The sequence below is a fragment of the Pogoniulus pusillus genome, chromosome 6 (assembly GCF_015220805.1).
Source record: "Pogoniulus pusillus isolate bPogPus1 chromosome 6, bPogPus1.pri, whole genome shotgun sequence".
NCBI classification, from domain to species: domain Eukaryota; kingdom Metazoa; phylum Chordata; class Aves; order Piciformes; family Lybiidae; genus Pogoniulus; species Pogoniulus pusillus.
In genome coordinates, this window is record NC_087269.1 from 47608033 (window position 1) to 47635696 (window position 27664).

Genomic DNA, 27664 nt, shown 5'->3' on the forward strand with positions numbered 1-27664 from the left:
CTAAAGTGTGGTTCATAGGATTAGAGTTAATAGGGGAAAGAAGGTTCCTCCAAAGGAACTTGTACATTCATACACATCAACTGTTAACAGTGACCTGGAGGGGCCATTAAGGGCCATGAGGATGATGGAAGGGCTGGAGTACCTCTCCTAAGAGGAGAGACTAAGAGAGCTGGGCCTGTTCAGTTTGGAGAAAATAAGGCTCTGAGCTGACCTCATTATGACCTTCCAGTATGTTAAGGGGGCCTACAAGAAAGCTGGAGAGGGAATTTTTAGGATGTCAGATAGTGATAGGACTAGGGGGAACAGAGCAAAGCTAGAAATGGACAGATTCAGGCTACCAGCTTAGGAGGAGGTTCTTCACCATGAAGGCGGTGAGACCCTGGCATGGGTTGCCCAGGGAGGTGGTGAAAGCCCCATCCCTGGAGGTGTTTAAGGCCAGGCTGGATGAGGCTCTAGACAGCCCCATGGCAGTGGGGTTGGAACTGGCTGATCCTTGTGGTCCATTCCACCCCTGGCTGACTCTATGATTCTGTGATGTTAACTACTATTAAAGACTACTTTTGCACTCAGTGTATATCCTGTGAACCTATGTCTGATTATCTGCTCCCTCCTCTTAATTCAACACCGCTCCTTTGAAACAATCCTTGATCTACAGCAGTGTGAGATCAGACTCGGGACTTTACAATTGTAACAAGCGTAACAGCACCGACTGATAACTCATGAATAGCTTCTAGAAGCCCAAATGTGTTTTGTTTACGTCACAGAAGCTTAAATGTCACTATTTTCTGTATCATCATTGCTATGAGTTGAAGCTCTGTTTTACATCTCACGTGAAGTAATTATTTGCTGGCACAAGTACACAAAAAAACCACACTGTGTGTAAAAGAGGAGGAAGCAAGAAGTCAACAGAAGATCTGGATTTGCTTCAGTTTGGTGCTAATATGATAGTTAAAAAAAAGCAGCAGGCACACATGGAGAAACTGCCCTAAAGAACGAGCCACTGAAATTTTTATGGCACGTGTCACAATGCCTAGGGTTTAGAATGGCAATGAACTCTGTTGAGAAAGCCTTTCTGAACACACAAGAATATTGCCATTAGCCTGCTAGGCACAGATTTCAGAAGGAGCTGAAAGTGCACCCACTGACCTGCCAGAAAATGCTCTCCTCTAAATCAGCATTGCTGCTGAAGGCATAAGGTACTGTTCAAAGCTAAATCCTTTTCCTGTGATCTCAGTCTGGACCAGGAAAGGAGCTGAGGATTCATAAAGGCACCAAAATTAAGAGAAGCTTCTGATGATATTTAACTGATACAACACAATGACTATTCTTGGAGATACGATGAAGAGATCAGATCAGAATCAGTCCTGAAGACAGCAGAGGTGTATTGCAATAAACAAATCCCATGGATGATATGACTCTAGTCTGCACTGAGAGCATGCTCTCTGGCAGTAAGACTAGCCACACCAGTGAAAGTAAAGGGTGACGCAAACCCAGATCTGGCTTTGGGTATTGACAAATATAAACATGACTTCCTGCACTGTAAATCCTACGTGTGTTGGCTTGGCCACTGCACACCTTCTTTTGACCTTTACATGTGAAAAGAGAAGCAAATCCCTCAAAAAAAACAGGCTTTAGGAGCAGTACATGAGAATGGGAAAGACAAAAAGTATTCATACCTGTGAAGAGCAGGAATTGAAAACACACACACCAGGAGTTGGAATGACATTGTCTTATGCAAAGAATACGACACACATAGACGTGCAAGTTACACCAACACATACATTCTAGTTCACATCTGCTCTTCAACCTGACATCTGGAGAGACACTGTCAGCTGAAGCAGCCTTCAGCTCGGAAGGCAGACCATGCGCTTCACTTCCGTCTGCACTGACCCACACGCTGCCAGGAATGAAGGTAAGCTTGGATTCTGTTTCATGGTGTTCTACAGACATGTTTTAAACCACTGCATAGTTGAGGCACTAAAACACCATCCTGTGGGAGAATTTTCTGACAAATATCAACCTATTATCAGATCAAAGTAAATTGTACCCCAAAATTTATCAGGGCATTGGCTGAGGAAAAGAAAAGAAAAGAAAAGAAAAGAAAAGAAAAGAAAAGAAAAGAAAAGAGAAGAGAAGAGAAGAGAAGAGAAGAGAAGAGAAGAGAAGAGAAGAGAAGAGAAGAGAAGAGAAGAGAAGAGAAGAGAAGAGAAGAGAAGAGAAGAGAAGAGAAGAGAAGAGAAGAGAAGAGAAGAGAAGAGAAGAGAAGAGAAGAGAAGAGAAGAGAAGAGAAGAGAAGAGAAGAGAAGAGAAGAGAAGAGAAGAGAAGAGAAGAGAAGAGAAGAGAGAAAAAAGACAAAACAAAACAAAACAAAACAAAACAAAAAAAAGAGAGAAAGAGATAGAGAGAGAGAAAACCAAACCACTATCATTGGATTTTGGGCAGGACAAAAACTGTATTAAGCCTCACATTTTTTATATGTGAAGCATATTACCCTAGTGGGGCAAATACACCTGTCAAAATTTGCAAGCTTTTTTAGCTATACTGTAGTTTCAGAGTGGTGCCCACAGAAATCACATCATTTAAATAGATGCCACGTTAGATGACAGCTTTGTTTACGCTCCATGATAATTTGAGAAGCATGGGCTGTCAGTGGAGGCAGAAATGGGCCCAAGGCACTTCCATTCTACTTGAGCATCAGTAAGACTGAAAAGAGAAGGAGTGAGCATGAGGTCATTTCAGAGCAGTTCTGAAGGAGCTTTTTCTTCTGGGAGAGTTTATATTTAGTTTCACAAGTAACATCAGTCCATTGGAATGGAAGAGACAGCCTTCCCCAGAAACATTACTAAAAATAAGCTAACGTGTATCTCTGTTTCTCCTCCTCAAAATAAATTAACTGGACACTAATCAGACCTTGCTAAAGCAGACTGACCTCAGAAATTAGATAGTACTTCCTTTAAATATTCAAATGACATGTAGGAATTAATTACTTATTGTTTTTCCTTTTAACTCGGAACTCGGCTCTACAACTTGTACAATTACCTTCTTCTGCTCACTCTGTATTTGTAAATCCTGTGCTGCCTTTAATTAACACCTCCCTCGACTACTTAGTTTTTTATTGTTGAAGAATGAAACATACTTGCTAAACAAATTTACTCAGGCTTTTGCAGGTTTTAAATCTATTTGAAGATCTCACTGCAGTGGAGGTTTAAATTTGTTTCAATCTCAACAAGAAAATATTCTGCTTTTTAAAACACCAGTTAAAGGCAGAGAAACGTCATTGTTTTCAGAGGAATTCTTTAAGCATTACACCAGTACAGAAGGACAATTTGGCCCAAATGATGGAGTCTATTTTTCTTCTGCATTAGTTGCAGACAATTTCTTAGACAATTAAAATACCCCAAGCTATAATTTCTGTAGTACCACTCAGTCAGTTTGAAAGCTTTGCCTAACCATTTCTGTGAGCAGGACAGTCAATCTACCACCTTTAAAATAACATCACATACATTTTCATCTAAATTATGCAACCTGGAACGTACAGAATTATTGACTACATAGGCAACTGAATTAACTTGGACACAGTTACTACAACAGCAGTTTTAGCAAACAGCTTCTGGGAAGAGCTCTTGGATTGTATGTGCAACAAGCCCTACAAAGCATGGCAGTGGCATACAAGCATGCATAAAGGTAACACCACAGGCTCTACAGTGCATGCACTGCCATTTAAAGCAAACCCCAACAACTAACCTAGAAGACAAACAAAAGACTTCCAGTCCCTCGCTGTGGAACTGTGTCAAACTCCTACTATCACCTGTCACTCTCAGTTACTTTCAAGTTTTACTACTGTAGCATTAATCTGCTGTATCATTCAGCGATCCATTACTTCAACCTTAGCACCAAACCAAGACACTGATGTTGTTTTTAGGAGCAACAGAACAATCAAAAGTAAATCAAGTATTAGCTGGCATGTATAGCCAAGTTAAACTTACGATCTGTTAGACCTAACTGGTATTCTTGTATTGTTAACATAAGCATTATAATGATTCCTACTATCCATATGCATTACATAACAATATGCATTAGGAATGCTAGTTTATGAATTATTGCTCTGAAGAGTTTCCCATCCAAAATGCAAGGTTGGTAAGTAAATAAATAGATAGGTATCAATAAAATGATGACACTGCTGGTATAACTAAGGCATGAAAAATTATGAAGAAAGGTTAGGAAGCAGATACTGCTTCTAAAAACAGATAGATAGGCAGGAAAAAACTCTGGTTAGCCTACACAGTGAGATCATTTTGAATGGCAAGTTCAAAATATGGGGAAAAGACTGGAAAATTACTTGTTCCTTTTACAACCTCTTTAGTATAAAACATTTCCTTAGTGGTTATTTAGACATAGTCTCCTTTCCCCCCCCTCCTTTCCCAGAGGAAGTAAACTCAGACTAAAGCAAGAAACAGACAAACAACAAAACAAGCAAAAACAAACCAAGACTTTAGCACTATTGAAGAAGAGCTTCAGTTTTTTACAGAAACAAAACTAACTTCTGTAGCTCTCAATCTGACAAATTTATACTTGTATCAAGCTTTTAGTCATCTTTTCTGCTTACTCCTTTTTAATTCACTCCCCCCAATCCTTCTCTCTGTTGCCTGTTGATTCTTACTGATTACAGAAATGATTGAAGTGTCTACTGGAGACTCGGAGGCTGATTGCAGTCAATGATTCCAGCACAATTTGGATTTCCATGCCATACGAACACAAATCTAGTCCAAGAGCTGCAACCTAGTGGCAGCAGAGGTGGGAGAAGAAGGCACCAGGAAGGAACTAAACTCCTTGAGAGCTCCTGTTTGGAGCAGAATTCTCTGCTGAATGCACTTGCCCCACTCAAACTTTGAGCATACATGGTTTTACTCAGTCTCTTATTGCCTTTTTCTGAGTTGACTTCTAAATGCCTGCACATTTTGCACATCCAGGCTGAAATGGGAAGAGCAGTGCTTTCCTCATGGAGTTCTTACCTTTTATGAACAGGCCTCTGGTTCCTTGTTGACCCAACCCAGGAAATCCACCAGTGTCCTCGGCATCCACGAAGAGAAGCGCTGTTACTCCCTGCCAATTTATCTAATTCCAACAAGGGGTATCCTCCAACACTAGCCCAGCAGCTTGTCTGGCCTTATATATCCAAACCTCATTTGTCATTATCACCAATTTCTATCAGGGTTTCATTTCTGTATTAATTTCCCTAAGCCATTTGAGATCACAGCTTCACAGGCTCTCATCTTCCATACCAGTGCAGCGACGACACCAGAAGCTAAAGCACAGTACATACCCCAGTGTGAACTTCTAACACCTGTTTTGGTTGCACACACAAAGTTCACTTCTCACACAGAACAACTATGCTTTGATTTCTGAAATGCTGAAGATGTCAAGTTGAGCAGGAAACAAAACCCCCACCCCCCAAATATTTCATTTTTTAGATTTGGTTTCAGACAAACATAAAATATCAGAGCAAAAAGTACATACTTATATTCCTTGAGACACCAGAGAGTAGAAGAAAATGGCTTTTTATCATTCCACTAACTACAGTGTTTAAAAGCTCACAAATGGATTTTCATCGTTTTGCAGTAATTTACAGTGGGTGATAGGAGCTGTAATCCAATCCACCACAATGCATGATTTTTGAGCAATGTGCTGTTGATAAATAATGCAAGTATTAGGTTATTAAACTTTTTACAATGAAGTGGCTAAGAAAGCTGTTATTGCCTTCCGTTATACCCTCTGTTAATAAGATCGTTGTTGCCGATATTCATGTATGCTGCATTGATGTTTAATGGTGCATGATGCTCTAGGTGGTTCCCATAACCTTGCTTTGTCTACTATGAGCTGACTCAATTGATATGATAATAAAGAGAAGAGGTCTGAAACAAGCTGGGCTGTACTGGCAGGATTTGCATAACCTTTAAATTTGCCATCATTTGATAGCCAACTGCTCCTAAAACTTCTTAGTCAGTTGTCAGCAACAATATACTGTACAAACAGCACTCTGCAGTTGGACAGGTGGGGAGAAAAGAGAGGGCATGCATAGTTTATTGCACTCTTACATTCTATCAGGAAATGTGCTTATTATCAAATTTATAAAGCCAACAATTGGATCAGAGCTCTGCAGTCTCATTTGTCATCAACTGCTATTAGTCACAATACATGGCCTGGCATCTTTTCAGGTTCACAGTACAACATCACAGTGTCAGATTACAAGGGGCATAAATATTTGGGTCCACAGACTCTTCTCTGACTTAGTTTTGACTGCTAATAGCTAGGGCAGGCAGAGGAATCAGGATGGATTAAGAAGGCTGTGGGAGGCATGGGGTAGCAGACTACAGCAAACAAAATCAAGTAAGCAGCCTTCCAAACTTTCAATTTGATTTCAGAGGATTCTGTATTTCCTTTGAGCAAAGTATGAAACAAACGTGAGCATTATGTCCTTCTCTGGGTACAGCCAAGACCTAATGGCATAACAATAGTCCATGTTGACTGTATTCACTAAATCTTCTGGATGTACATACTCCAACTCAGCTCTGCTACTGTCATTCGAATGGGATCGACGACATGCACATTATTCTTGTGGCATCCAGAGACGTGTATCAAAACTGCCACTTGATACTCTGCATTATGCTCAGGTGTGCCAAGGCCAGATCCCCTGTACACGTCTCATGTGCACACTCTACTTTTCAGATGTGGCATTTAAAAAGTTTCCCATTAGCTTTACCTGTAAAAACCCCCATGGAAAGCACTGCGCCCAATCAATCCCAAAACCTCGCAGTTCCACTTTCAGACAACTGTTCTGATGACTCACATTAACTTTACTTCCCCTGCAGTGTCAACTCCAGGTGTTTTGTTGACTTACACAAAACGAAACCCAACTCTCCAAAGTCAGGTGAAGCAGGACCTGTTCAAACCTCTGCCTTGTCCACTTTTTCCACCAGCCAGCATCTGCTCTGTTCCTCCCGGAGCTAAGGATTTGTCTTCTACTTATCCACCTATTTCCCACAACTTCTATTGCTTGCAACTGGATGCTTCAGCAGAGAAACTTCTAATCAAAGGGTCGGTTCTTGCAGTTAATTTTCATCCAGGGTCACCACACATACCCACACTTTACTCTCTTTCCATTCTGTACAATTATTTTACAGTGACTGTTTGAGCAGGTGAAGATTAGAGGCTTGAAAACATAAGTTCCATGATTTATTGCACAAGCATAACATGGATAGCTACCATTTAAACTTCTCTACAACATTCATTCAGCTCTAATCACAAGATGGGCAATAACATCTCTAAATTAAAGATGATAGGGTATCCAAGTCTGTAGGGTACTTTCTGAGCAGAGATTCTGCTGTTCAGACTCCCCTCTGATGACTCGATATGAAGTCAGCCACTGCCTAATAGAAAAAGACTAACTGCCAAAACAATGGAAAAAAAGATCTTCTGCAGCAGAGATTCTGCCTAGGTGCCAGTGGTCAAAGGGTGCACTTCTTTATGCACCTCCTTTGTAACAGGCAAGAGAGAAGACACCTTAAGGTAAAACGTGTCATCAAATCTCTCAGCGTACATGAAGTTCACTCTTTGTATAACCTCGAGGTAGACTACAAAAACTGAATTGATGACTGCAGACAAGGCACAGCAGAAAAAAAGACATATGGATCAGTACAAACCATTCATATTCATGAATGTTTAAAGTCCTCCGTGACCATAATCGATATTCAATGAAGTTAATGAGATCTTTCAATTGATTTCAAATGACACTGGGTCAAGCCTCAAAGACAGTAATACCATATTCTCTGCAAGTACTCCAGCTGGCAACACACACTTGGATAAGCTGCTACCCTTCCATCCAGAGTTTCAGCAATGGACAAGAGCTATGTCATCCTACTGCAAACTGGCTCTTCAGGATGAGCAATATGCCATTATAAAACTCGATACGGAACATTTAACGTCGTTAACTGACGAGCAGCCAAGGCCTCGGTAGTTACTTGTGATGGTAGCGCCAATACGAGACACATAAGCAAGACAACTGTTAGTTATTCAAGAAGGAAATGAGGGGAAAAAACCCCTTAATGTGCCATCCTCCCAGAGGATTGAGATTTTGTTTAGTTTTAAAAAGCAGTGCTTCAGAATCCTATGTATCTTAACACACCTAAGCCCATCCAACAGATTTAATCACCAGTAAGTGGAGTGGCCTTGACCTTGGGCAGTATGACATTATCTGAAAACCATTAATGGTCTGAAACTAAAGAAAAAGATCATTAATAAAAGCAAAACCATACAATGGTACAAAGGCAAGGGGAAAAAAAAGAAAAGCAAAAAAAGGGAAGTTTTATTAAAAGTATTGATCATGACCCAGGGCAATACAGCCATTGATCCTCCCCCATCTCCTCAGCAAAAAAAAGTGAAGCCAACAATTTATTGATTCATTATGAAACTTGCTGAACAAGCTACATGTTTAATTTCTTACAATGAAGAAAAATAACATGAAAGTAGGGTAAAGAGAAATCAAATGTCTTAAAAATTCTTAGCAAAAAAAATCCTGACTGTCTTTGGGAAGTAGCCACCCTATTGGTATGACCTGAACCTAAGTGCTGGGAGGTGAGAAACAAACCTCTACCACATAGGTTTCAGATTTTGACTCCTTAAAGCACAGACTTTAAAGGAGAAATGGGCAGCATCCGCTACTGAACACTGCAGCAACGCAGAATGCCTGTATATTAAAGAAGATGTTGAACTTTAATTAAAAGTTCATAGGGTAATTATTTTAGATGTAGTTTTGGAAGTCTTTTTCAGTTTGCTTACAAAGTTAGAACGATACATTTAGACTGCCAACAGTGTAGCTGTAGAAAAAATAAAGCTCATCAGAATCTCCTGTTTGGTACCCATAGAGAGGGGCAGACCATTTCCAGAAAATGGGGCAATCTGCACAACAAAGTTGCACCAATTAGATGTATGCCTGAGAAGGGCACAGGAAATTTAGAAGGCTGTCATTAGATCTGGTGCTTCCTAATAACTGAATGACCAATTCTGCTGTCTCATCATTCTTTTACTACAGTTCTATGACAAAACTCCTGGTTTTCAGCAGAGGAGATGCTGCAGACATAATTCTACAATATCACCAGCTGGAGCAACTTCCCTTACAACTCTGGAGCTACAGCCTCTGTGGCTGGATCACAGGTAGTAGCTCTGTTGCCTTGTGGTTTGATCAATCAGAATGATATTGTGACAGTGTAATGTTTTGCTGTGAGAACCACCTCCCAGTTGCCCTGAGTCACCAGCAAAATGGTGCCAGGTTTGAAGTATAACATCCGTGTATACAGGAAGCATCAGAAGCTGATGGCACGTTAATTCTCTGTGGATGCTCTAAGTGAGGAGTAACACCACAGGCAAGGGCTGATTTCTCAAAAAAAAAAAAAAAGTTAAGCTACAGTAGTCTAAGGTACCTTCTTCCCTGAACAAGAGTCCTTCTGGGATTTAATGGCACCTGGATCGGCTTGCTGTGCAGGCATTCACCCCTGCTCTCCAGAGCCAAGCAAGACAGACCTTCCGCCTCCATCGTCACGCCACGCCTACTGCCGGAGCGCTGCAGTTGTACATTAAGATCTATGCCTCCAAGGACAATTGCAAGACTCATGGTAAGATTGCACGCATCTTTATTTGAGAAACAAATACTGAGATTCTTCTGCACAAGTGGAAATGCTGCCTAGCCTTCAACAAACATGCCCTTTTCACAGCTTAAAGGACTGTCAGGTGGTAAATTCATTGCAGTACCTGAAATTTGAGCTAGGCTGAACAAGAGGCGCAGTTTTGCCTTGAGAATTCTTTCTTCCTAGTGACTATTCATGCTTCGCTCTCAGTTTCTGGGCTAAACTAGTGCATTAACACTTTGCACTAGAAGAAGCATCCTTTTCTTCAGTCGGTATGACATTACAGAAGCATATATATATGAGATGTATACACAAATGTATAGGCCTTCTTGGCCTTCTTTGAGATTCAACAGTTGATACACCCAAGTCCAGTCAAGATACCAGCCGGTACCCAGGAGCTTAGGTTTGAATAATGAAATGCTCAGACCTCCTCTCCCACACAGTATGAAAGCATGAATGGTCTCACTTACAAAATGGTATTTCCAGCTTTGCTATTTATGACTCCCTATCAACAAATGTTCATTGTTAATTTAGGTTTTGTGGTTTCCTAAACCACAACTAAACTAAAATAATTTTCAAGGGCTTTCTGGCTCATTTGTTACGCTATTACAGGACTGAAGTTTCCTTTTTTCCTTAGTCCATTTCTAATTCTTTTAACTTTTCTATTTGTCAATATAAATGGAAAGACTGAAAGTGTGTAAACCTGTGACAAAGAGAGCACACTCAGCCACTGTACTCACAGGTCCAAACTGCTGCTTTTGTTTATGCAAACAACTAGGAAAGCTGGCTGATAAAAAGAACTAGTCAAGGTTTTCCTGTCTGGAAGGCTAACCTTTAGAGCTGTAAGTAAGTAAAAAAACACCCACCACTTTTTCTTCACGCTTAGAGAAGACGACACAGCACTCAGTAACTTACAGCAAGAGGAGCTGCAAACAGGCCCACCATAAAATGTCAGCAGTGGCAACAGCAATAAATACTTCCATGTTTTATGGATAGACTTACAAGGCAACACGTCGGTCTATGATTGCAGCACAAGCTGCCAAAGAAAACCTACTGACCTCCACTTAGAGTAGGCTGCACGCTTGAACATCAGTCCTTCTTACTCCCACCAAAAGCACACACAGTTACAACTTAAGAACCAGTTTCCACAATTTTTACTCTCCTAAAACAAATGGTTGGAAAATTCTCAAAACATATTTAAGACCTGACATATACTTACAAAATGAAAGAGGCTTCATACAAGCATATTATCCATGCTGTTGTCATTACTTTAATTTAGATCATTGGAATGGGCTGCCCAGGGAAGTGGTGGAGTTGCTGTCCCTGGAGGTGTTAAGAAAAGACTGGATGACACTTAGTGTTAATGTCTAGTTGACTAGAAAGGGCTGGGTGATAGGTTGGACTGAATGATCTTGAAGGTCTCTTCCAACCTGGTTGATTCTATGAGTCTATGATCAGGTTTTGATCCATCCAAGCACAAACTTTCAATTTGTGAACATATCTGCATGCATTAACCTTGAGAGTGGCTGTACTGGGTGATTCCACCATTCACTTCACTCAGTGCTCTGTTTCAGAATAACAGGTAGGGGCAAATGCCTAGTATTACACCAGCATTGAAAGCTTGGTAGACAGACTCCCAACTTTGATAAAGTTGCAATTTTTGTGGCAAAGTATTAATCTGGAACAGATTACATATCAACAATAACAATTAGAGATGCACAAAACTATTTCACTGAGTGCTATATGGTAGGTGCACTAAGAAATTGTCAAGTGGGACCATTCTCATTTTACCTCATTTGCCAACACTGCAGCACATTTCCTAAGAAATATCTCAAGTAATGTATCAAAAAACCTGAAAAAGATCTAAGTGTTTAGTAAGCCCTAACAGAGGTGGCTTTAATGCTTGAATCCTTCAAATACTCATTTTTACTGCCATATTCTAACAAATGAGGTTTTTCCAAATGTGCCCCAAAAAAGGTGGTCTTGCAAGCACTGTGGGGGAAAAAGAATGGAAAAATCTGTACTCAAGCCTGAACATGCCAGATTTCATCATTCATAACTGAAAAAATGATGAAGTGATTTTCTTTAAATCTGGATTGTTTTTCTTTCCTCTATTAAAGCTATAAAAGAAGCCAAGTTTAAAGTTTGTAGCTTCAGCTGGTTCTGAATTATGCAAATATTTCAATATAAAAGTTTGTTTTTCCACTGCTGAACTGATTTTGGTAAGACTTTCCAGAGATTTCCCTCAGGGCCAAGACTAGTCATAAAATGTATCTGACTAAAAGTAATTAGGTTTAAAATGTTATGAGCAACTCTGTAAAAGGGATAGCTTTCACAGCATTGGATTCTGACACATGTTACAGCACACACAGTGATACGACATACATGTTCTTGTCAGAGCTGGTGATTTTTGGTGCCTTTCTTAACAGCTCCAGCTGCTGAAATCGGGAGACTGAATGTGCTCCTTAACTCCCCCTGCTTTCTCCACAGATGCATTTTTTTGTGGTTACAGGAAAATTATTGAAACATGAAATTAATGTATCCCTTAGTATCAGGAAACCTCAGTAAAATCCAGCGTTTCAAGCCTGAGAGGAATGGTACGGTGGAAGAAGGCTGTGGTAGTGGGATCAGAGGCTTGATAGCTAAGCAATTCCTGGTATGGACGAGGAGCATGCACGCAGGGAACTAACCCAATATATTCCTCGAATGAGGTTTTCTGGTAAGCAAGTCCCTAGATCCTATTTTTGATTACCAGCATGCTTCCCCAACCATAATCCTCTCTACTGACAGGTTTTGCCACAGGTATCTCTCACAGGGTGCTTTTTTTCAAGACAGTTTTATCTTTTTGCATTCTGATGCTAGAGAAAATAACTGGGCTTGTCAAGGCAAATTCTCAGGCTCACTGAGAAGCACAGAATGCCAGGGGTTGGAAGGGACCTCACAAGATTATCTAGTCCAAGCCCTCTGACAGAGCAGGATCACCCTGAGTAGGTCATACAGGAACACATCCAGGCAGGTTTTGATTGTCTCCAGAGAATGAGACTCCACAACCTCTCTGGGCAGCCTGTTCCAGTCCTCCTTCACCACACAGAGAAGAAGGTTTTCCTTACATGTACATGGAACCTGCTACACTCCAGCTTGCGCCCGCTGTCCCTTGACCTATCATCTATCACTGAGAAAAGCCTGGCTCTGTTCTCCTGCCGCCTCCCCTTTACATCTTTGTGAACATTAATGCAGTCCCAGTGCCTTTAAGCTCTTTGGTTAAACCAAAAAATTCAACCAAAAAATGCAGCTCAAGCTGCCAAAAAGGTGGTGGATGCCTCATTCCTGGAAACATTCGAGGTGAGGCTGCCCCAGCCTTTGAGCGAGCTGATCAAGCTGAAGATGTCCCTGCTCACTGCAGTGGAGCTGGACTATATTACGTTTAAAGGTCCTTTCCAAATCAAGCCAGTCTATGATTTCATCACACGAAGAGGAAAACTTCAGACAACAATCATTTACACATGCTCTGAGAAGTCATATTAGAAGCTGACAGTTAGCTTAGCCAACAGTTCATCTGCCACAGCTCCTGTGTGCCAATCCTAAACACTTCTTTCCTTCCCTATAAAACACAGTGATCACACTCAGCTTGAATTTGTGCTTGCCTTTTCCTTTCAATTATTCCTACTGACAGAGAACAGGAAGGAAGGGGAGAGAAAAGGGGCCTTGGGGCTGGAGTGCTGTGACGGAGGAGATGCAAACAGACAGTAGAAAGACCCAATGTGCTCCATGATTCAGAGATAGGCATTTTTCCTCTGAGGACACTAATAATTCAGGCAGTCAGAGAAAGTGGACTGACAGATGGAAATGCCTTAGACTGGGATTGCTGACACAGCTATCGGTTCTCATTGGTTTTGTGATTTGCTCCAGTTGCAGAGACCTCCAGGTTGCTCATCAGTCCATGCTTGAGTGCCCACAGCTCATGTTTGGTTTGAGGAAAGCCAACAGTGGCTTTGGTGAGCATTAAAACAATGTGGTGTAAACTGCAGCAATTCCTAAGGTGACCAAACACCTCTGCATCTTTGTAGTATGGCTGGGCCAAATTTGTGGAAGAAGTAGACACTTCAGCTGCCTTAGTTTATCTCAGCTATACTTTCAGAACTTGTTGGTTGATCTTTCTTTCCTTTTGGTAACAAACTGTGCCTTTCTTCCCTACTCTTTACTCCTCAGATACTTCAATTCTCTGGAATGCCAAGGAATCAACAACTGTTGCCACAGTCCTTTCCACATGTAATAACTAGCTGTATCTGGCCTTCTTCGTCTCACAGAAAGAAAAAAGAAAGACAGAAAAAGGAAATTCCACATCTAATTAATCTAATTTCCAGCACACATCATTCTGTGCCCTTCTCCAAATAAGCTGGCAACCTGTAACAACCGCTTTTATCCACATTATTTCCTCTCCTTCTAGCCAAAGCTAGAACTGCATCCCCTTATTATTTTAATGATCTGATTCCTCATTCAATCTACACATCAAAGAGGTACACACTTCCCCTCATAAACCAGCCCCTCTCAATCTAGCCCCATGGCTACCTTGTCCTGAACAGTAGGCAGAGGCTTTGAGAGAGGAAACCGAGCTCTGTTAAGGATGCTCTTACATCCTAGGTGTTGCCTATCTCATCTGCCATTGCGTGGGCAGAGGAAAGAGAAAGAAGAGGGAGTTGACCATCTGGCTGTGTCTTTTCATAGACTGCAGCCCGATCCAAGCCATTTACTTCTACAAAAAATGGCTCACAGTAGTGCTGTGCTGCGTTGCTGCCAGAGAACAGAGACCTTTCCTTGAGGAAAATAAGTAAGGAGAGGAGGAACAAAACCCCACAAAGGCTAATTTCTCCTTGAAGGACGGTTAAAGGGAGTAGTAGAAGGGACAAAAGAGTGTTCTTTGCCTGGACATTTATCCCCTCTGGTTGAGTTACTACTGACTCCCCAAAAAGAAACATATTGTTCTTCTTACTATTAACTTGGGCAAAGCAGAAGGTACCAATAAGCACACTCAAGCTGATTTTGCAAGTACTATTTTAAAGTAGGCACAAACTCTTGGTGACAGCACTGCTTTCTCAGAAAGGCAGGATAAACAACCACACTTAAAAAAAGTACTCTTTTGTACCTTAGGAAAAAAAACAACTAGTTTTATACTGGTAACCACTCCTAAATGAGGAATCTGTCCAAAGATCATTCAGAAACTTTTTATGCTTTTCACTGCAGGGTGCAAAGCACAACTAGACCTAACCAGTGTTGAAACAAGTGTGTTAGCAGCACTCTATACTCTATGCTATCATCGTATGCTAAATCGAAAGACGTATTTCCCTTCTTTCATTAGTATTATAATGTAAGGAGGTGGGTAAAAGATGATCCACACCAAAGAAAGGAAAAAGGGGGAAAACAATAAAAAATTGGTATCTCTTTTGAGAATTGCCCCACAGGCCAAACATTTTTATGTTCTTAATCATTATTAAATGACTTAGCATGACACACAGAGCCTGGCGAATGATTGCATCCTGAGATGAGAACGAATTACAAATGAAATGAAAGATCAAGCTGTATTAGAGGACTGCCTCTGGGAAATGAAAATCTTTAATTCTCTTTTATTATTGACATTTATTTGGCTGCCATGAATAACAACACAGCAAAGAGATTCAGCTATGCTTGCGTGCTGAATAGCTTATCCCACGGCTCAAAACTGCCTTAACATTTGTCATGTTTGCTTTTGTAGCTGACACCATTGCATATACTCTCCATCCATCTTGCATTTATCACGCATATAAAGTGCATTCTCTAATTTGAGTTCATTTCACAGCGAACAAACAGCTAAGATTAGCAAGTGTCAGTCCTCAAATAATCTCCCAGTTGTAAAAATATCAAAGAAAGGATTAATGGATTTGTTAACAACTCCAGTTTGAAGAATAAGTACACAGTGAAAATTAAATAAGAGCACAGGAGGGTTACATATAAGATTTAGGTTCACTACTGTTATTACTAGCTCATGTATAAAACCATTTTTATACTGCTACTTCTCAGCCAACTGTAGAATTATCAAGTGGAGGGCCTCCATTGGGCCACTCACGGTAGCTTTCTGGAAGCAACACTTCCATTATTATTCAGTAAGGTACACCCACCCAATGCTCTGTGACTGCTTCCTACTTCCTTTAAACCAGTTTGAAGCTAACAAAATGGGGGGAGAAGCAAACTCCTGGAGAAATCGTTCAAACTGCTGCTAGGAATGATCTATATAGCAGTGACATACCTACTTTGTGCCCAGCCCCGCAGTCACAGTCTGAAACCAATCCTGATTTTCAGGCAAGCATCATATGAATAAGCACCCGTCCCTCAGTGCAAAGCTTCCTCAACTTGACTTGATTTCCAAAGGAGGAATTCAGCCCTGACTGATAACTGATCCTGTGAAGGAATGAACAACTAAAATGGCTTACCATGGTACATGTTTTTAATAGCTTTATTCAGTCCAGAAGCATAGGAGAACAGAATTAAAGACACTGTCCAAAGGTTGGCAGTCATGTTTATAATGCTTCAATCTGTGTGTCGTACATCATCAATTCAGACAGCACAAATGACTTATATCCCTGCTGGAACACCTCTTCCCCACATACTCCTTTGAGAATAAAAGAGCAGACGGCTGAGAAGAGCTAAAGTGAGACTTTCTGCTCAAAGCAAAAAAGCCTGGCAATTCTCTTAGTACTGGATTTCACTTCCTCCTCTTCACAAATGTTTAAATATACTGTACCGTTGCCCAGCTGTTCTCAGCAGGCATAGTGTGTTCTTGTTTGCAGCAAAGATGGCTACACAGATAAAATCTCAAGTCATAAAGATCTGAGTAAAACCAACTGGATCAATATTTTAGATCTGTGTTACCAAAAAAAGAGAACTTATGATGTTCAGAAGTAAATTCTCAGGCATTCCTGTGAAATACTACTTCACTGAACTTCACAGCCTTAAAACAATTAAAAGCAACGAGATGAGAATCGCAGACTAACGTCAGAAGGCAAGTGCTCCGACTACTCTTTAAGCTGTAGATTGTTAAATCACAAGTTTGATTAACTAGGCTATTTGAAAAGCATACCTGTAGCCAGCACAGTGTCATCCTTCCCCTGGGTAAAGACCACGATTCGTTGCCTTTTGGTGTTCACCTTTGGCAAGGCTTGTGTCTTCCGCGCTATCTCTTTAATGTCTTCAGTCTATTAATAGAGAGAAAGAAAGTTCCTGTTACCCATACACTAGAGCAGTGAGAGCTTAGAATTTTATTAACAGATCAAAGATTTATTTTCTTACAGCTAGGTATAAAAGAGAATTTATTGCCAGCAGATTTTTAAAATAAACCCTTCTCCTAGGGCTTTATGTAGTACTATGAGACCATTGTTTTTAATCTTGATAATGATAGTTCAGCTATTCAAATTGCTGCAAAACTGCAAAGCTACCAAAGGAATTACAGAGCATTTCCTAATGAGCAATTAGTGGGTTTCTTTGCTGCTGACTGGATTCTAACCTTACCTATCATAAAATTAAAAATAAAATTGGTAAGAGAATACTTGGGATAAACTCTGAGCCTGATTTTCATCTAATTTAGTCAGGTTTTAGAGTACTATAATCCCTCTGACTACATCAGGATTACAAATACTGTTTCTCCAACTTCCTTACAGCAGCTGTTTCAGCAAGTAAGCTGCCTGTACACTGCAGAACCTTACGGGATGTGGATCCTAGGTGAATATGCTCTCTGATCACTAGCTACTTGCAAAATTGAGATGCTGGGAAGCAAAGGGTGAAATGTATATTCAGTGGGGCACAGAACATCTCTGGTTTTCTGAAGTAAAGCTAAGCTGTAAACCATTTCACGAATCTTTGCTTTGAAGTGACTTCTGCACACCACAGTGCATGTAGCTAGGAACAGAGAAACTGGGGTACTCAACCAAACCTCTCATCTGTCCAGTGTTTCTGACAGCAACAACTCTGAAATGTTTCATTTGATGCAGGAAACTCTAGCAGTGCAACTTGTCATTAGAATATTATCCTTCATCATGTGCCCAGAGTTGCCCTACAACCTGAAACACAAGTAGTTCAATTTCTAATTTACTTAATCTGAGATAAATTTACTTTCTAATCTCAATCTAATCTAACCTAACTGTAAGCATTCCTGTCACTTGTACAAGCATCACGTCCACTTATAATGCTCTGTGGGAAGCTTTTGTTCTCAGATTTACCTCAAGTCAGTCAGTTTCATAAATTAACTTTGGAATATGTTAACCTATTTCTTGCCATCATTCATACCCTTTTTTAACTAGAAAAAGTCAAAAAGAGAACAATTATTCCATGTTCTAGTTACCATCTCCTACTTTATTCTTATCTGTTGAATAACACTACTTTTTTTCCCACTTTGCTGTTGTGTTCAAGCAACTGTACTGAAACACAGCTGATCTGGTGGGGACATAGCAATACTTTCTGCATTGTTTTGTGTTCTCTTTGTAATGAATCCTGAGCCATTTTTAAATACAATTTATAAAACCGTCCAGAGTGATTTCACACAACTTACCAGAGTTGTTAACATTAACTTACATTACTGATAAACTGATTTTTATCTTCCCAAATCAGCATATAGATATTTTCAAACTCTGATATAGTATGTGCCATTTTGACTGCAGCTGCTGATTTTAACAAGAGAGTGATTATTTGTCATCAGCAAGCCAGTTAAACACTTCCAGAACCATACTCTGCATGCTACTCAGTCACGGTTACTTGCTGATTTTTGACAATATTGCTGATCTTCAAGCCCTTCACCTTTCTTTACTCTGGCAGTCAGTGAGCCCAGTCATTTATGCATCCCCACCAAACATTACAATAATTTCCCTTGGTTTGTTATCTCTTTACCCCTTTCCAAAATTCTCTTGTGCTACACATTGCCATATATTACACTCTTGTTCCTCTTATTTCTCCCTTGCTCATGCTTAGTTTTCAGAAATGAACACTCTCTACCAGAGGAACCTCAAACTTCTGCATGGACTGAGGACTGATTATGGGCCACCTGAGCCCTAATTCTCAAAAGATGAGTGAGGAGTCCCTTAAAGATGCCAGAGGGAGAAGAAATAAAAAAAGGAATGTGTGTTTCAGCTGTCTTTTGTAGCAGGTGTCAGCTGGAGGCACAAGCTGTCCAACAGGGGACTGATGGAGAATTACAGCCCTCTAGCTCGGTAGGATGGAGGCTTCTGAAGGTTCACCTGAATTTTGAAGTATTTCAGGCCTTGATCATTAAGAGATATGTGAATTATAAGAATGATATAAAGCACCACAGAGATCAAAGGAAACAGGAGAGAGGTGTTTAGTTTTTGTTAAGTAGGATGTGGCTACCAGTGACCTCACTAAGCACATTTGCAGTGGAGCAAAGCAGGCACAGAAATCGAAGCTTGAAGATATTTGTGCAATGTATACACATGCACAATTCCTCTGAATTTAAAAGGAAGATGAGGAAGTTGTAATAGGAGAAAATGGCACCATCAAAAGATGATTTCTCCAGTTTAAGGAAGAATAAAGATAAACTTTTATGAGGGAAAGAAGACCTTGAGGAAAAAGATTAGTGAAGAATGATAGTAAAGGATAAAATAAAGCAGACAGTGAAAGAAAGTAAAAATCACATATACTATCAGGAAGAAGTGAGCGAATAATAAGCATCTTACAGCAGAAGGAAGGTATTTAGGTGAAAAAATGCAAATCTTTCAAAAATCAGAAAGTTCAAAACAGAGTAGTTTCCAGACCTCCCTCTCTCTGTGCAGACTGAGAAGCATCTTCTTGGAGAATTAATTTGGCCATTTTTAGCCAAAATCACTTTTTCTAGTGATTTTTTTCAAATGAAGAGAGTAAAATAGCACCGGTATCATGGAAGAGATGCGACCTCAGTGTTGAGGAGACTTCAACTCCTGCACAGTGTACCTCCACCTTATCACTACGTTGCACTTCTACAGTTCAACTATGACATTTTTTAATATGTAAATATATACAGCTTATATCATATATATATCTGCAGGTACTATGCCCCTCATTTCACCATCAGGTGAACATCATGAAACGTTGTCAGCTCCTGATTCTGTCCAGAATATTTTCAAAGAGCTGAAGTAAGTAATCTTTGGTTTAGTACTGACTTGCGCTTGCACATTCAGTGTGACTTTTTAATACATCCTGTACTTACAGACAAGTCTGAATGGTAAGACTGCACTGGACTGTGGCCCTATAGCTTCTACACTGTGTTCTAAACTCACAGGATACTCACACACATCCAATCATATACTTCAATTTGATCTAATAAAACTGCCATACAAATCTCACAAATGCATGATTTGGCTATGGATGCAGCACCTGAAAAGCCCTGCATGCAGCATTCATTCCAGCAAATAGCGGAATATGTGCATATGAAGAAAGTGCATTGGACATCCCAGCATCAGACAGAGGTGTGTGAAAAACTGCTAGCCAAAATATGTCTTCTGATATTTGCTTGTGGACAGATAGGCAACAGCTGGGCATTATCACAGCCCTGACCTAAACAGGCATACATTCCTTGAAAGAGTGGACCTGAGTAGTGTACCTCTTTAACTGGAAGACATAAATCTGGTCCAGGGTAGCAAAACTCTAATTTGGTTCCTCAACCAATACAGACTTCAAAGGAGACCCTTGCTTCCAGCAGGGAAAGTTATTCTGCACAGAGGCTGCTACTAACCTCTTAGATACCTACTGCTCCATTTACATTTTACTTCTTAGATTGACAGTCAGAACTGAACCCTAAGTCATATGTTAAAGTAGATGTTTTTCCCCCTAATTCCTACATAGAATACACAGCAATTAAGCACTAAACCCAAAGTCTCATAAAGCTCTGTCCTGATCATTTAGTTATTTGAAACATATTACAACCAGCTGGTTGAAAGGCGCTAACAATCTTTCTGCCACTTCAGAGGGAACCAAGTCCAAGAGCTTCCCCAGGACAGAAACTGTGACCATTACAATGGTTTTACAATGGTTTACGGAGATGACTGCAACATGCAACTAGTATGAAGTGCTGTCTTCACAGACAGTGATATTGCTACTTATTTAATAGTTTTACAATGTCATAGAACACGAAATGCACACCAAAAGAATAGTGATGCATTGTGGGGAGAGGCTGCAGCAGAAGTCATGTTCTACTTTTGATTATGACAGGTAAGTGTTGGTCAGGAGATAAAATGAAGGAAATAATGCTCTTCAAATATCATGACTGGCTTTACAAATATACCTTGCATTTCAGAAGATTACAATGGAATACTAACTCTTGGTAGGGTGAGGCATAAAAATTCCTTTGAACAGGATTCCTCTTCCAAAGCAAAAACAGATTTGTCTCATGCAAGCGTTTTCCCCTGCCTGTGACACGACTTTACTGCTTCAGAAAAGGTGTATTTCTTCCTGAAGTTCACTTGACGCTGCTTCATTTTTTCAATAACTGCTTCAGATACTGAACTGAATCCATGCTTAGTCCACATTAACTTGAAATTATTGGGAGGTAGAAAAGGAGATGACGGGGGTGGGTGGGATAAAAAAAGGAACCTAGTCACAACTGATTCTCAAGGCTAAAATTTTTATGAATATTTTTTTTCAAAAATAATTCTGTCCAGGCCGCAATTCAACTTTTCTTCACTTTCTCTTGATTTTCTATTGGGTCATTCCAGTCCTTTCCTTAACTTTTCCATGTCTCCCAGTTTTCCTTCCTTACTATAAGTCACAGAATGAACTTTACAGGCTTCTGAAAATTTCTCTTCTTTTTAATGGAGAGGCTATTTTTAAGCTCTTTACATTTTTGCTAGGATGCTTTATTAGCAGTGTGATTTCTTTTTGCTTCCACAGCACAATGGGAAAACAAGACTGGACACTTACCAAATTTTTTACACATCTCTGTCAGTAAACTTGACATGTGAGTCGTTGCCAAGCAAGGGGGGAATAAGAGATAAGATCATAATCATTGTGCACTTTACTGATATGCTGTAATCAAATGTGGCAGATTTAGGATGCTCAGAAGGAACTGTGCTAAAATCTCTAAGCAAGCACTAATGGAAAGGTTAATATGACGGTAGTTAGCAGACACCAGCAGAAAGCTGTTTGTCACTAGAACTGAATTTAAACCAGGCACATTCAAAGTCTTTAGCTCAAGGGGCCAATAAAAATATAGAATGCATAGACTTAATACACTACTTCCTTTCTTTTTTATTGTCTAGGTACCAGAGGGTACCAATAATTTGCTATGCATCATATCATATTTGGAAGAATCTGTGAAATTCATTCGATAGAATAAACTCAAAGTGTATTTTTATGCTAACAATATAGATTATAAAAGAGAAAATTGACCGTGGTAAGAAGTCTTGATTTCTACAGAGCAGTCACCTGAATTTAGGAAACACAAAATAACATGGGATGCTCCGCAGCTTTAGCATCTCGAACACTGATGGCATTGGTGTACTTGCTGGTGTCTCATTATAAAGAAATCTTAAATTACAGAACAAAAAGTGTCAGCCTTTTCTCTTTTTTTCTTTTCTATGCTACCATCCACACACAGAAGTGCTCTGTTCTTAAACCGATGCCCTTTGAACTGTGGCTGCTGTTATTTACGCAAAATGGGTGTGGAGCCATCAAACTCCCTACCTTTTCTTTTACACCACCAACAAATCAATTAAAGTAGGTTTTATTCCAGCAGAAAATTAAAAAAAAAAAACCAACAAACATGTAAGAGGATTTCTGTGTGCTTAGTTCTGCAATTTAAATTTCAGTAACATCTCTTACTATCTGCAGAATTGTCACAACCATGGCCATGGTAATTCTAATATTTAAAGTCTGCCTATTTGAATTCAGTATTAAGAGACCAATAGCTGGTATCTCCCCAGATTAAGTTATCTGAACTCAGCCAATGAGAGATACTATTCAAATAAGTAACTCAAGAAGATGAAATCAAAATTTCTGGAAAGCACTGTAAAATCAACATTGTTTACTTCACGAAAGTAAAGGATCGTACATTTTTTGAGCACAGATGGAAAACACCAACTCGAGTATGTTTTGAAACACAAATTCCACACTACCCCTTCTAAAAGAAGCTGCTTGTAGAAGCATAGTTTACATTAACCAGTACCTCACAATTTTACATACAACCTTTCTAAAAGCTATTTGCATAATGATAATCCACATATGGCAGGGTTTAAGTTATTTAAGCGGTGTTATATTTCACTATTTAGTCTTGCTTCGCCACTGCTTTAGCAGTGAATCCTTATGGAGTGTAATGCAGCTAATGAGGTAGCTTTTTAACTGAACAAACTGACAGGTCCCATATCTGCAGAGGCAGCTTGAAACCGTGCCCAACCTCTCGGCTTCCCAAGAGGCTTTTCAAAATTCAATAAATAACATCTGTAGGCGATGTTGGGTGCAGACCTAGCAGAGTGCGTCATAACACTGAGCTGGCAGAACAAAGAAACCATGACGACTGCCAAGTTTCCATGGCAACCGCTGCGAGGCTTGGAGAGTATAATAGCACATCAATCATTGTCCAAAAGAACTTCATTATCAGCAAGAAAAAAAACCTTTAGGATCTGTTTAGTGTGCAATTGCGGGTTAACTCACCTCAAAGCCTTGCTCTCTAGCAAAAGTGGCAGCTTCCTGAAATAAAAAAAGAGCAGCTAATTATAAAGTGCCAGATAATGAAGAAATAACACATTTTGAAACTCAGTCAGCTACTTTTCCTTTTACACCATTATCTCAATACGCCCATATACAGTTGTTCGATTCTGATAGTCGCACCAAAAGCTTCTCCCTCCTTCCTCCTGGCCCAGCAACACCACAATGTCAACACATCTCACGGCTTCAAATACAGAAGGTACCATGCAGGACAAGTTACTTCTGGAGGTAGGACTTTGATAGGAAAGCACTACATCAAATCCAGACAAACACCCTCCAGACGTATTTTTAACTGAAATGGTATCATATCTCCATTTTAGTATGGCACTCGGTGGGGTGCAAGCCACTGGAAAAGATCATTTGTCATCTGCAGTGCATTACGCAAATGGGATCGCAAGATCTGTTCAAACCCTTGTGATGCAATCGGACGAGCCTTTTAAAACACTCTGATGTCTTAATCACTGCTTTAGGCATTTTCACTATGTTCTTTTCCTGAAAGAACACAGAAAACATCAGGGTATCAGAATGTCCTCATTTCTTATTTATATTAATTGGAGCAACTGAAATCTGTTTTGAAGTAAAACCAAGGAAACAGAGACAATAGCAATGTGTCTCCTTTACTCACCGTCTACCTTAACACTGCAAATATTGCAGAAATCCCTCAGGTCTTTATGTTTTAACTTGCATTTATTAGATTATCTTTGCCAAGTGATATTAATAGAGGGATAGGTTTTGAGCCAAAATGGTGAGTTGATCCAACTAAACAAAAATAACTCCTGTGCCAAGCCATTTAATTCCAGCGTCCTTATGACAACTTTTAGTGCTGCAAAAAACACAGACTTGAGGACCTATATGATCTGCCAATTTGGGGGCAATGTGAGAATTCGAAGTGGATACAGCTGATTATAACAACAGTAAGTTGAGGTTAATAAAATGTGATAAGCTGAAAAGCACAACTCCTCAGGCTTCTTCACTGCAGAAACATAAGCCTGACCCGGTTAGCTGTGGCTGATGTTGACAGAAAAACTGAATCATGGTCCTGACAATTGGGTGCAGGCAAGGTTAGCCACTTTGACAATTTACTTACAATTGAATTCCTTCTTGTACATCACACAGTCAATGACATTTGCTAGCCTGGCTGTCAAGCAGGATTGTAGGGTTCAAAGATATCGTGCAGGGTTTTCCTAAATCAGCATGTGATTAACAAAGCCTATGCTTGTATGAAAAAAGAGCCTGCAAGCTTCCACTCTAAAGTGATGCACTTATAATGAACTGCAACACAATCAAGAACACCTCAAATGGAACTGAGACACAGAAAAAAAAAAAAAAAAACAAGACCAAGAGGAACAGGACAGTGACAAGCAGACAGAAAATAAGAAGATGGACTAAAAATTATATACTGTAGCCAAATTACAACTTTAACCTCAGGTGTTCAATTGCAGGTCCTGCAATTAAAACAAGTACTCATACTCACATGTCCTAAGGGGATTTCTTTAATGCCCCAGTGCAGCAGGCCATTAACATCTGTGTTAAACTACTGTTTGGCCAGGAAACTGGACACCAGCACATGAAATAACTATTCTGGTTAAGTAGTGTTTCCTTACATGGGAGACTTTAAGAGAATTCATCTTCATTTTCTGTACTGAGGCGCCCCACAGCACATGGGCTTTGCAAGACCTTTCGCAAGAAAGGATAAATGAATGCATATTTGTTTAAAAGTATCTCATATTTGCATTTTTTCTGTGAGAGCATCACCTTTTAGCCTGGTCTGCTGCCTGACTGTATGAATAATGGTAGCTAGCATACAATCACAGATTTTCCTGCAGTTGACCTCTGGTCTAAAGGTATCTGAATGTGTCAAAGAACAACGGCAATCTTAATTTTCTTTTATCAGCTGAACCTCAGAATAACTCTTGAGCAGTTTCTTTCAGTAAGAACTATGCCTACAGTCCCCTAAAGAATCAGCCTCTCTCAGAATTACATCCCATTAGGAATTAAGGCCCTTCCAGTTAAAAAAATTAAAAAGGGGAAAAAAAAAGACAATAAAAGCTCAAAACACAGATTTGGAGACTACAGTTTGGTGTCTGCAAAATAGTGAGAAATGTGAGGCAGGCCCTGAATGCCAGGGACAGTTCAAAGTAAATTAACCAGATAAAAGCGATGAGAACCTTTTAGTGTCTATTCACAATAACAGTGAGAACAGGAAACAAGCAGAACCCATCTGTGCAGCCCTAGGGCACCTCATACTGAGCTTCACATCTCTAATAAAGTAGTCAGGTTAAAATCTAAGTGGCTGTAACATGTGGAGCCTGCTAGGGTTACAACGGCCAGCCAGGGCGTTCCCTGATGCAGGTGATAATCAGTATGATAATCACTATATTTACAGGCTTTCCATTTTATATCTGACATTGGAAATCACAAATAAGGAGGGATTAAGGAAATAAACAACCTACACAGAAGCTTTACTGCTCCCCAGAGAATGCAGCATTTTCATTCATGCATGACATGCGACAACAGCAAAGCAAAACAGCAACAGAACAGAATTTTCTTAGGAGGCTTCATTTCACATCAGAGTTCTTTCAGTTTTGATAAACTTTAAACATTATTAATTCATTATTCCAATTCAGCATTTTCAGAGCTATTTTCTATCACTGTCTAAACCAGAACAAGTCATTTAATAAAATCTTCTCCCGCATCTTTTTACTCTTTCATACTAAATATATTAAAACTCATACTCTGTTCACTGTATGATCTTTATTTACTAAACACATCTGTGAATTTACTGCTGTAGCACCTAAAGCAGAAATGAGATTTGTTATTAGTTATGAAACGCTATTTGGCTCAAGCAGTTTGGGGGGAAAATACTGTCACGCTGAACAGCCTTATTTAACGGGAGGAAGACAATGCCACCAAAGTTAACACACGCCCTCTCTCTGCACAATAGTGAGCAGTTTACACAGGAAAGAGAGATAAATTAAAGAGATAACAATAAGAAAGACAATTTCTGTTAGTACTGGTCTTGCTTTTATGTTAGCACTCGCCTGGTAGCTGAAAACTGTTTACATCCTTGCATGTATTTTATTGCTACTGGAGTCCAGGCATTCAGTAAACAGCTGTCTGTAATCTAGGCGGGGCTAATTGTAATGGGACTTGTTAAAAGTCACAGCCCTTTGATCACCAGCAATACAAACTATTCATTTATAAGTAAACAGAAGCATACCCTCCAAACACAGAATCTATTAGCATCTGTACTCCTAGGAGTATTTGTTAGCCCCCTGTGTTTATGACTATAGAGCTGAGGTGGGTCAATTTCAACAACTGTATGTTGAATTTGACACAGTATGTAGAAGGCACACTATATATTACAGAGTCTTGACACACTCAAAAAAAGTTGTTTTTTTTTTTTCCTTTTGGCACTTAAGTTTTATGATGACCAAATTATAGCCAAATTGGTAACACACATGTTGGGTTAAAAGCATGCAAAACTTATGCAGCTGTAGTGAGTGGCATATAAAACCATGTATTGCTGAAGTCAGCTGACAAAGATGGTCTCAAAAGCACCACCACAGTACTGTCTACAATATGCGTTTTACCCTTCACACAGAGAAAAAAGCACTGTAAGCTAGATTTGCATTTCATTGCTAAAATCAACATTACCTCATAAAGAAATGATAAAACAGCAGGACAGCAATGATACCCTTGCACACAGAACGCACTTCCCGTAATTACATAAGAAAGCAAATTTGGAGGACGCCGAAGCTAATCTCTCCCCTGCCATCCTTCTTGGTAAAGCAAACATCTCACAGAATAGCCTAAACTCACACATTACAGTACTACCCTGTTCAGCTCTCTATTTTTCCTTGGCCGGAGGGAAGGTACCCTGTTCCCTGGATTTGACTTCTTTTTAACTGTGAGGTGACTGGCAGGTTTTGATCAAGTTCCTATTGCAATACCTTTAAATGTCTTAACCAAAATAAGCCCAAACAAGTCCTGTGCACATTTACAGGAATATCACTCTCTTCTTCTGCCTAACTAACCTGTGACTCAGTGAGTTAAGCCTGCCTCACAAATTGATGCGATCTCCTGCCTGCACACATGCACACAGTGTGTGTCACTGCACAGGAAGATCCCTGCAGTGCACTGCAGTGCAGCATACAGTGCATAAGGACAAAAAGAAATGAAGAAGCAAACTTGAGTGGACTTACTCAAAGAGAAACAGTAAATGACTATGAGGACCATCCACTTAGTGCTGGCATTTGATGGAACCATT

At 39.9% G+C, this 27664-nt stretch overlaps 1 protein-coding gene across 5 annotated transcripts in view; it reads right to left on the reverse strand.

Annotated features, from left to right (window-relative positions):
* ADK (adenosine kinase) overlaps positions 1–27664 on the reverse strand; it is a 286608-nt gene that overhangs the window by 23988 nt on the left and 234956 nt on the right. For all 5 annotated transcript variants that reach the window (XM_064145545.1, XM_064145543.1, XM_064145546.1 and 2 more), the window contains 2 exons: positions 23341–23376; positions 16793–16907 (listed from right to left, as the gene is read on the reverse strand). In XM_064145545.1, the coding sequence (XP_064001615.1) occupies positions 16793–16907; positions 23341–23376 (151 nt within the window). The remainder of the gene's footprint in view (positions 1–16792; positions 16908–23340; positions 23377–27664) is intronic.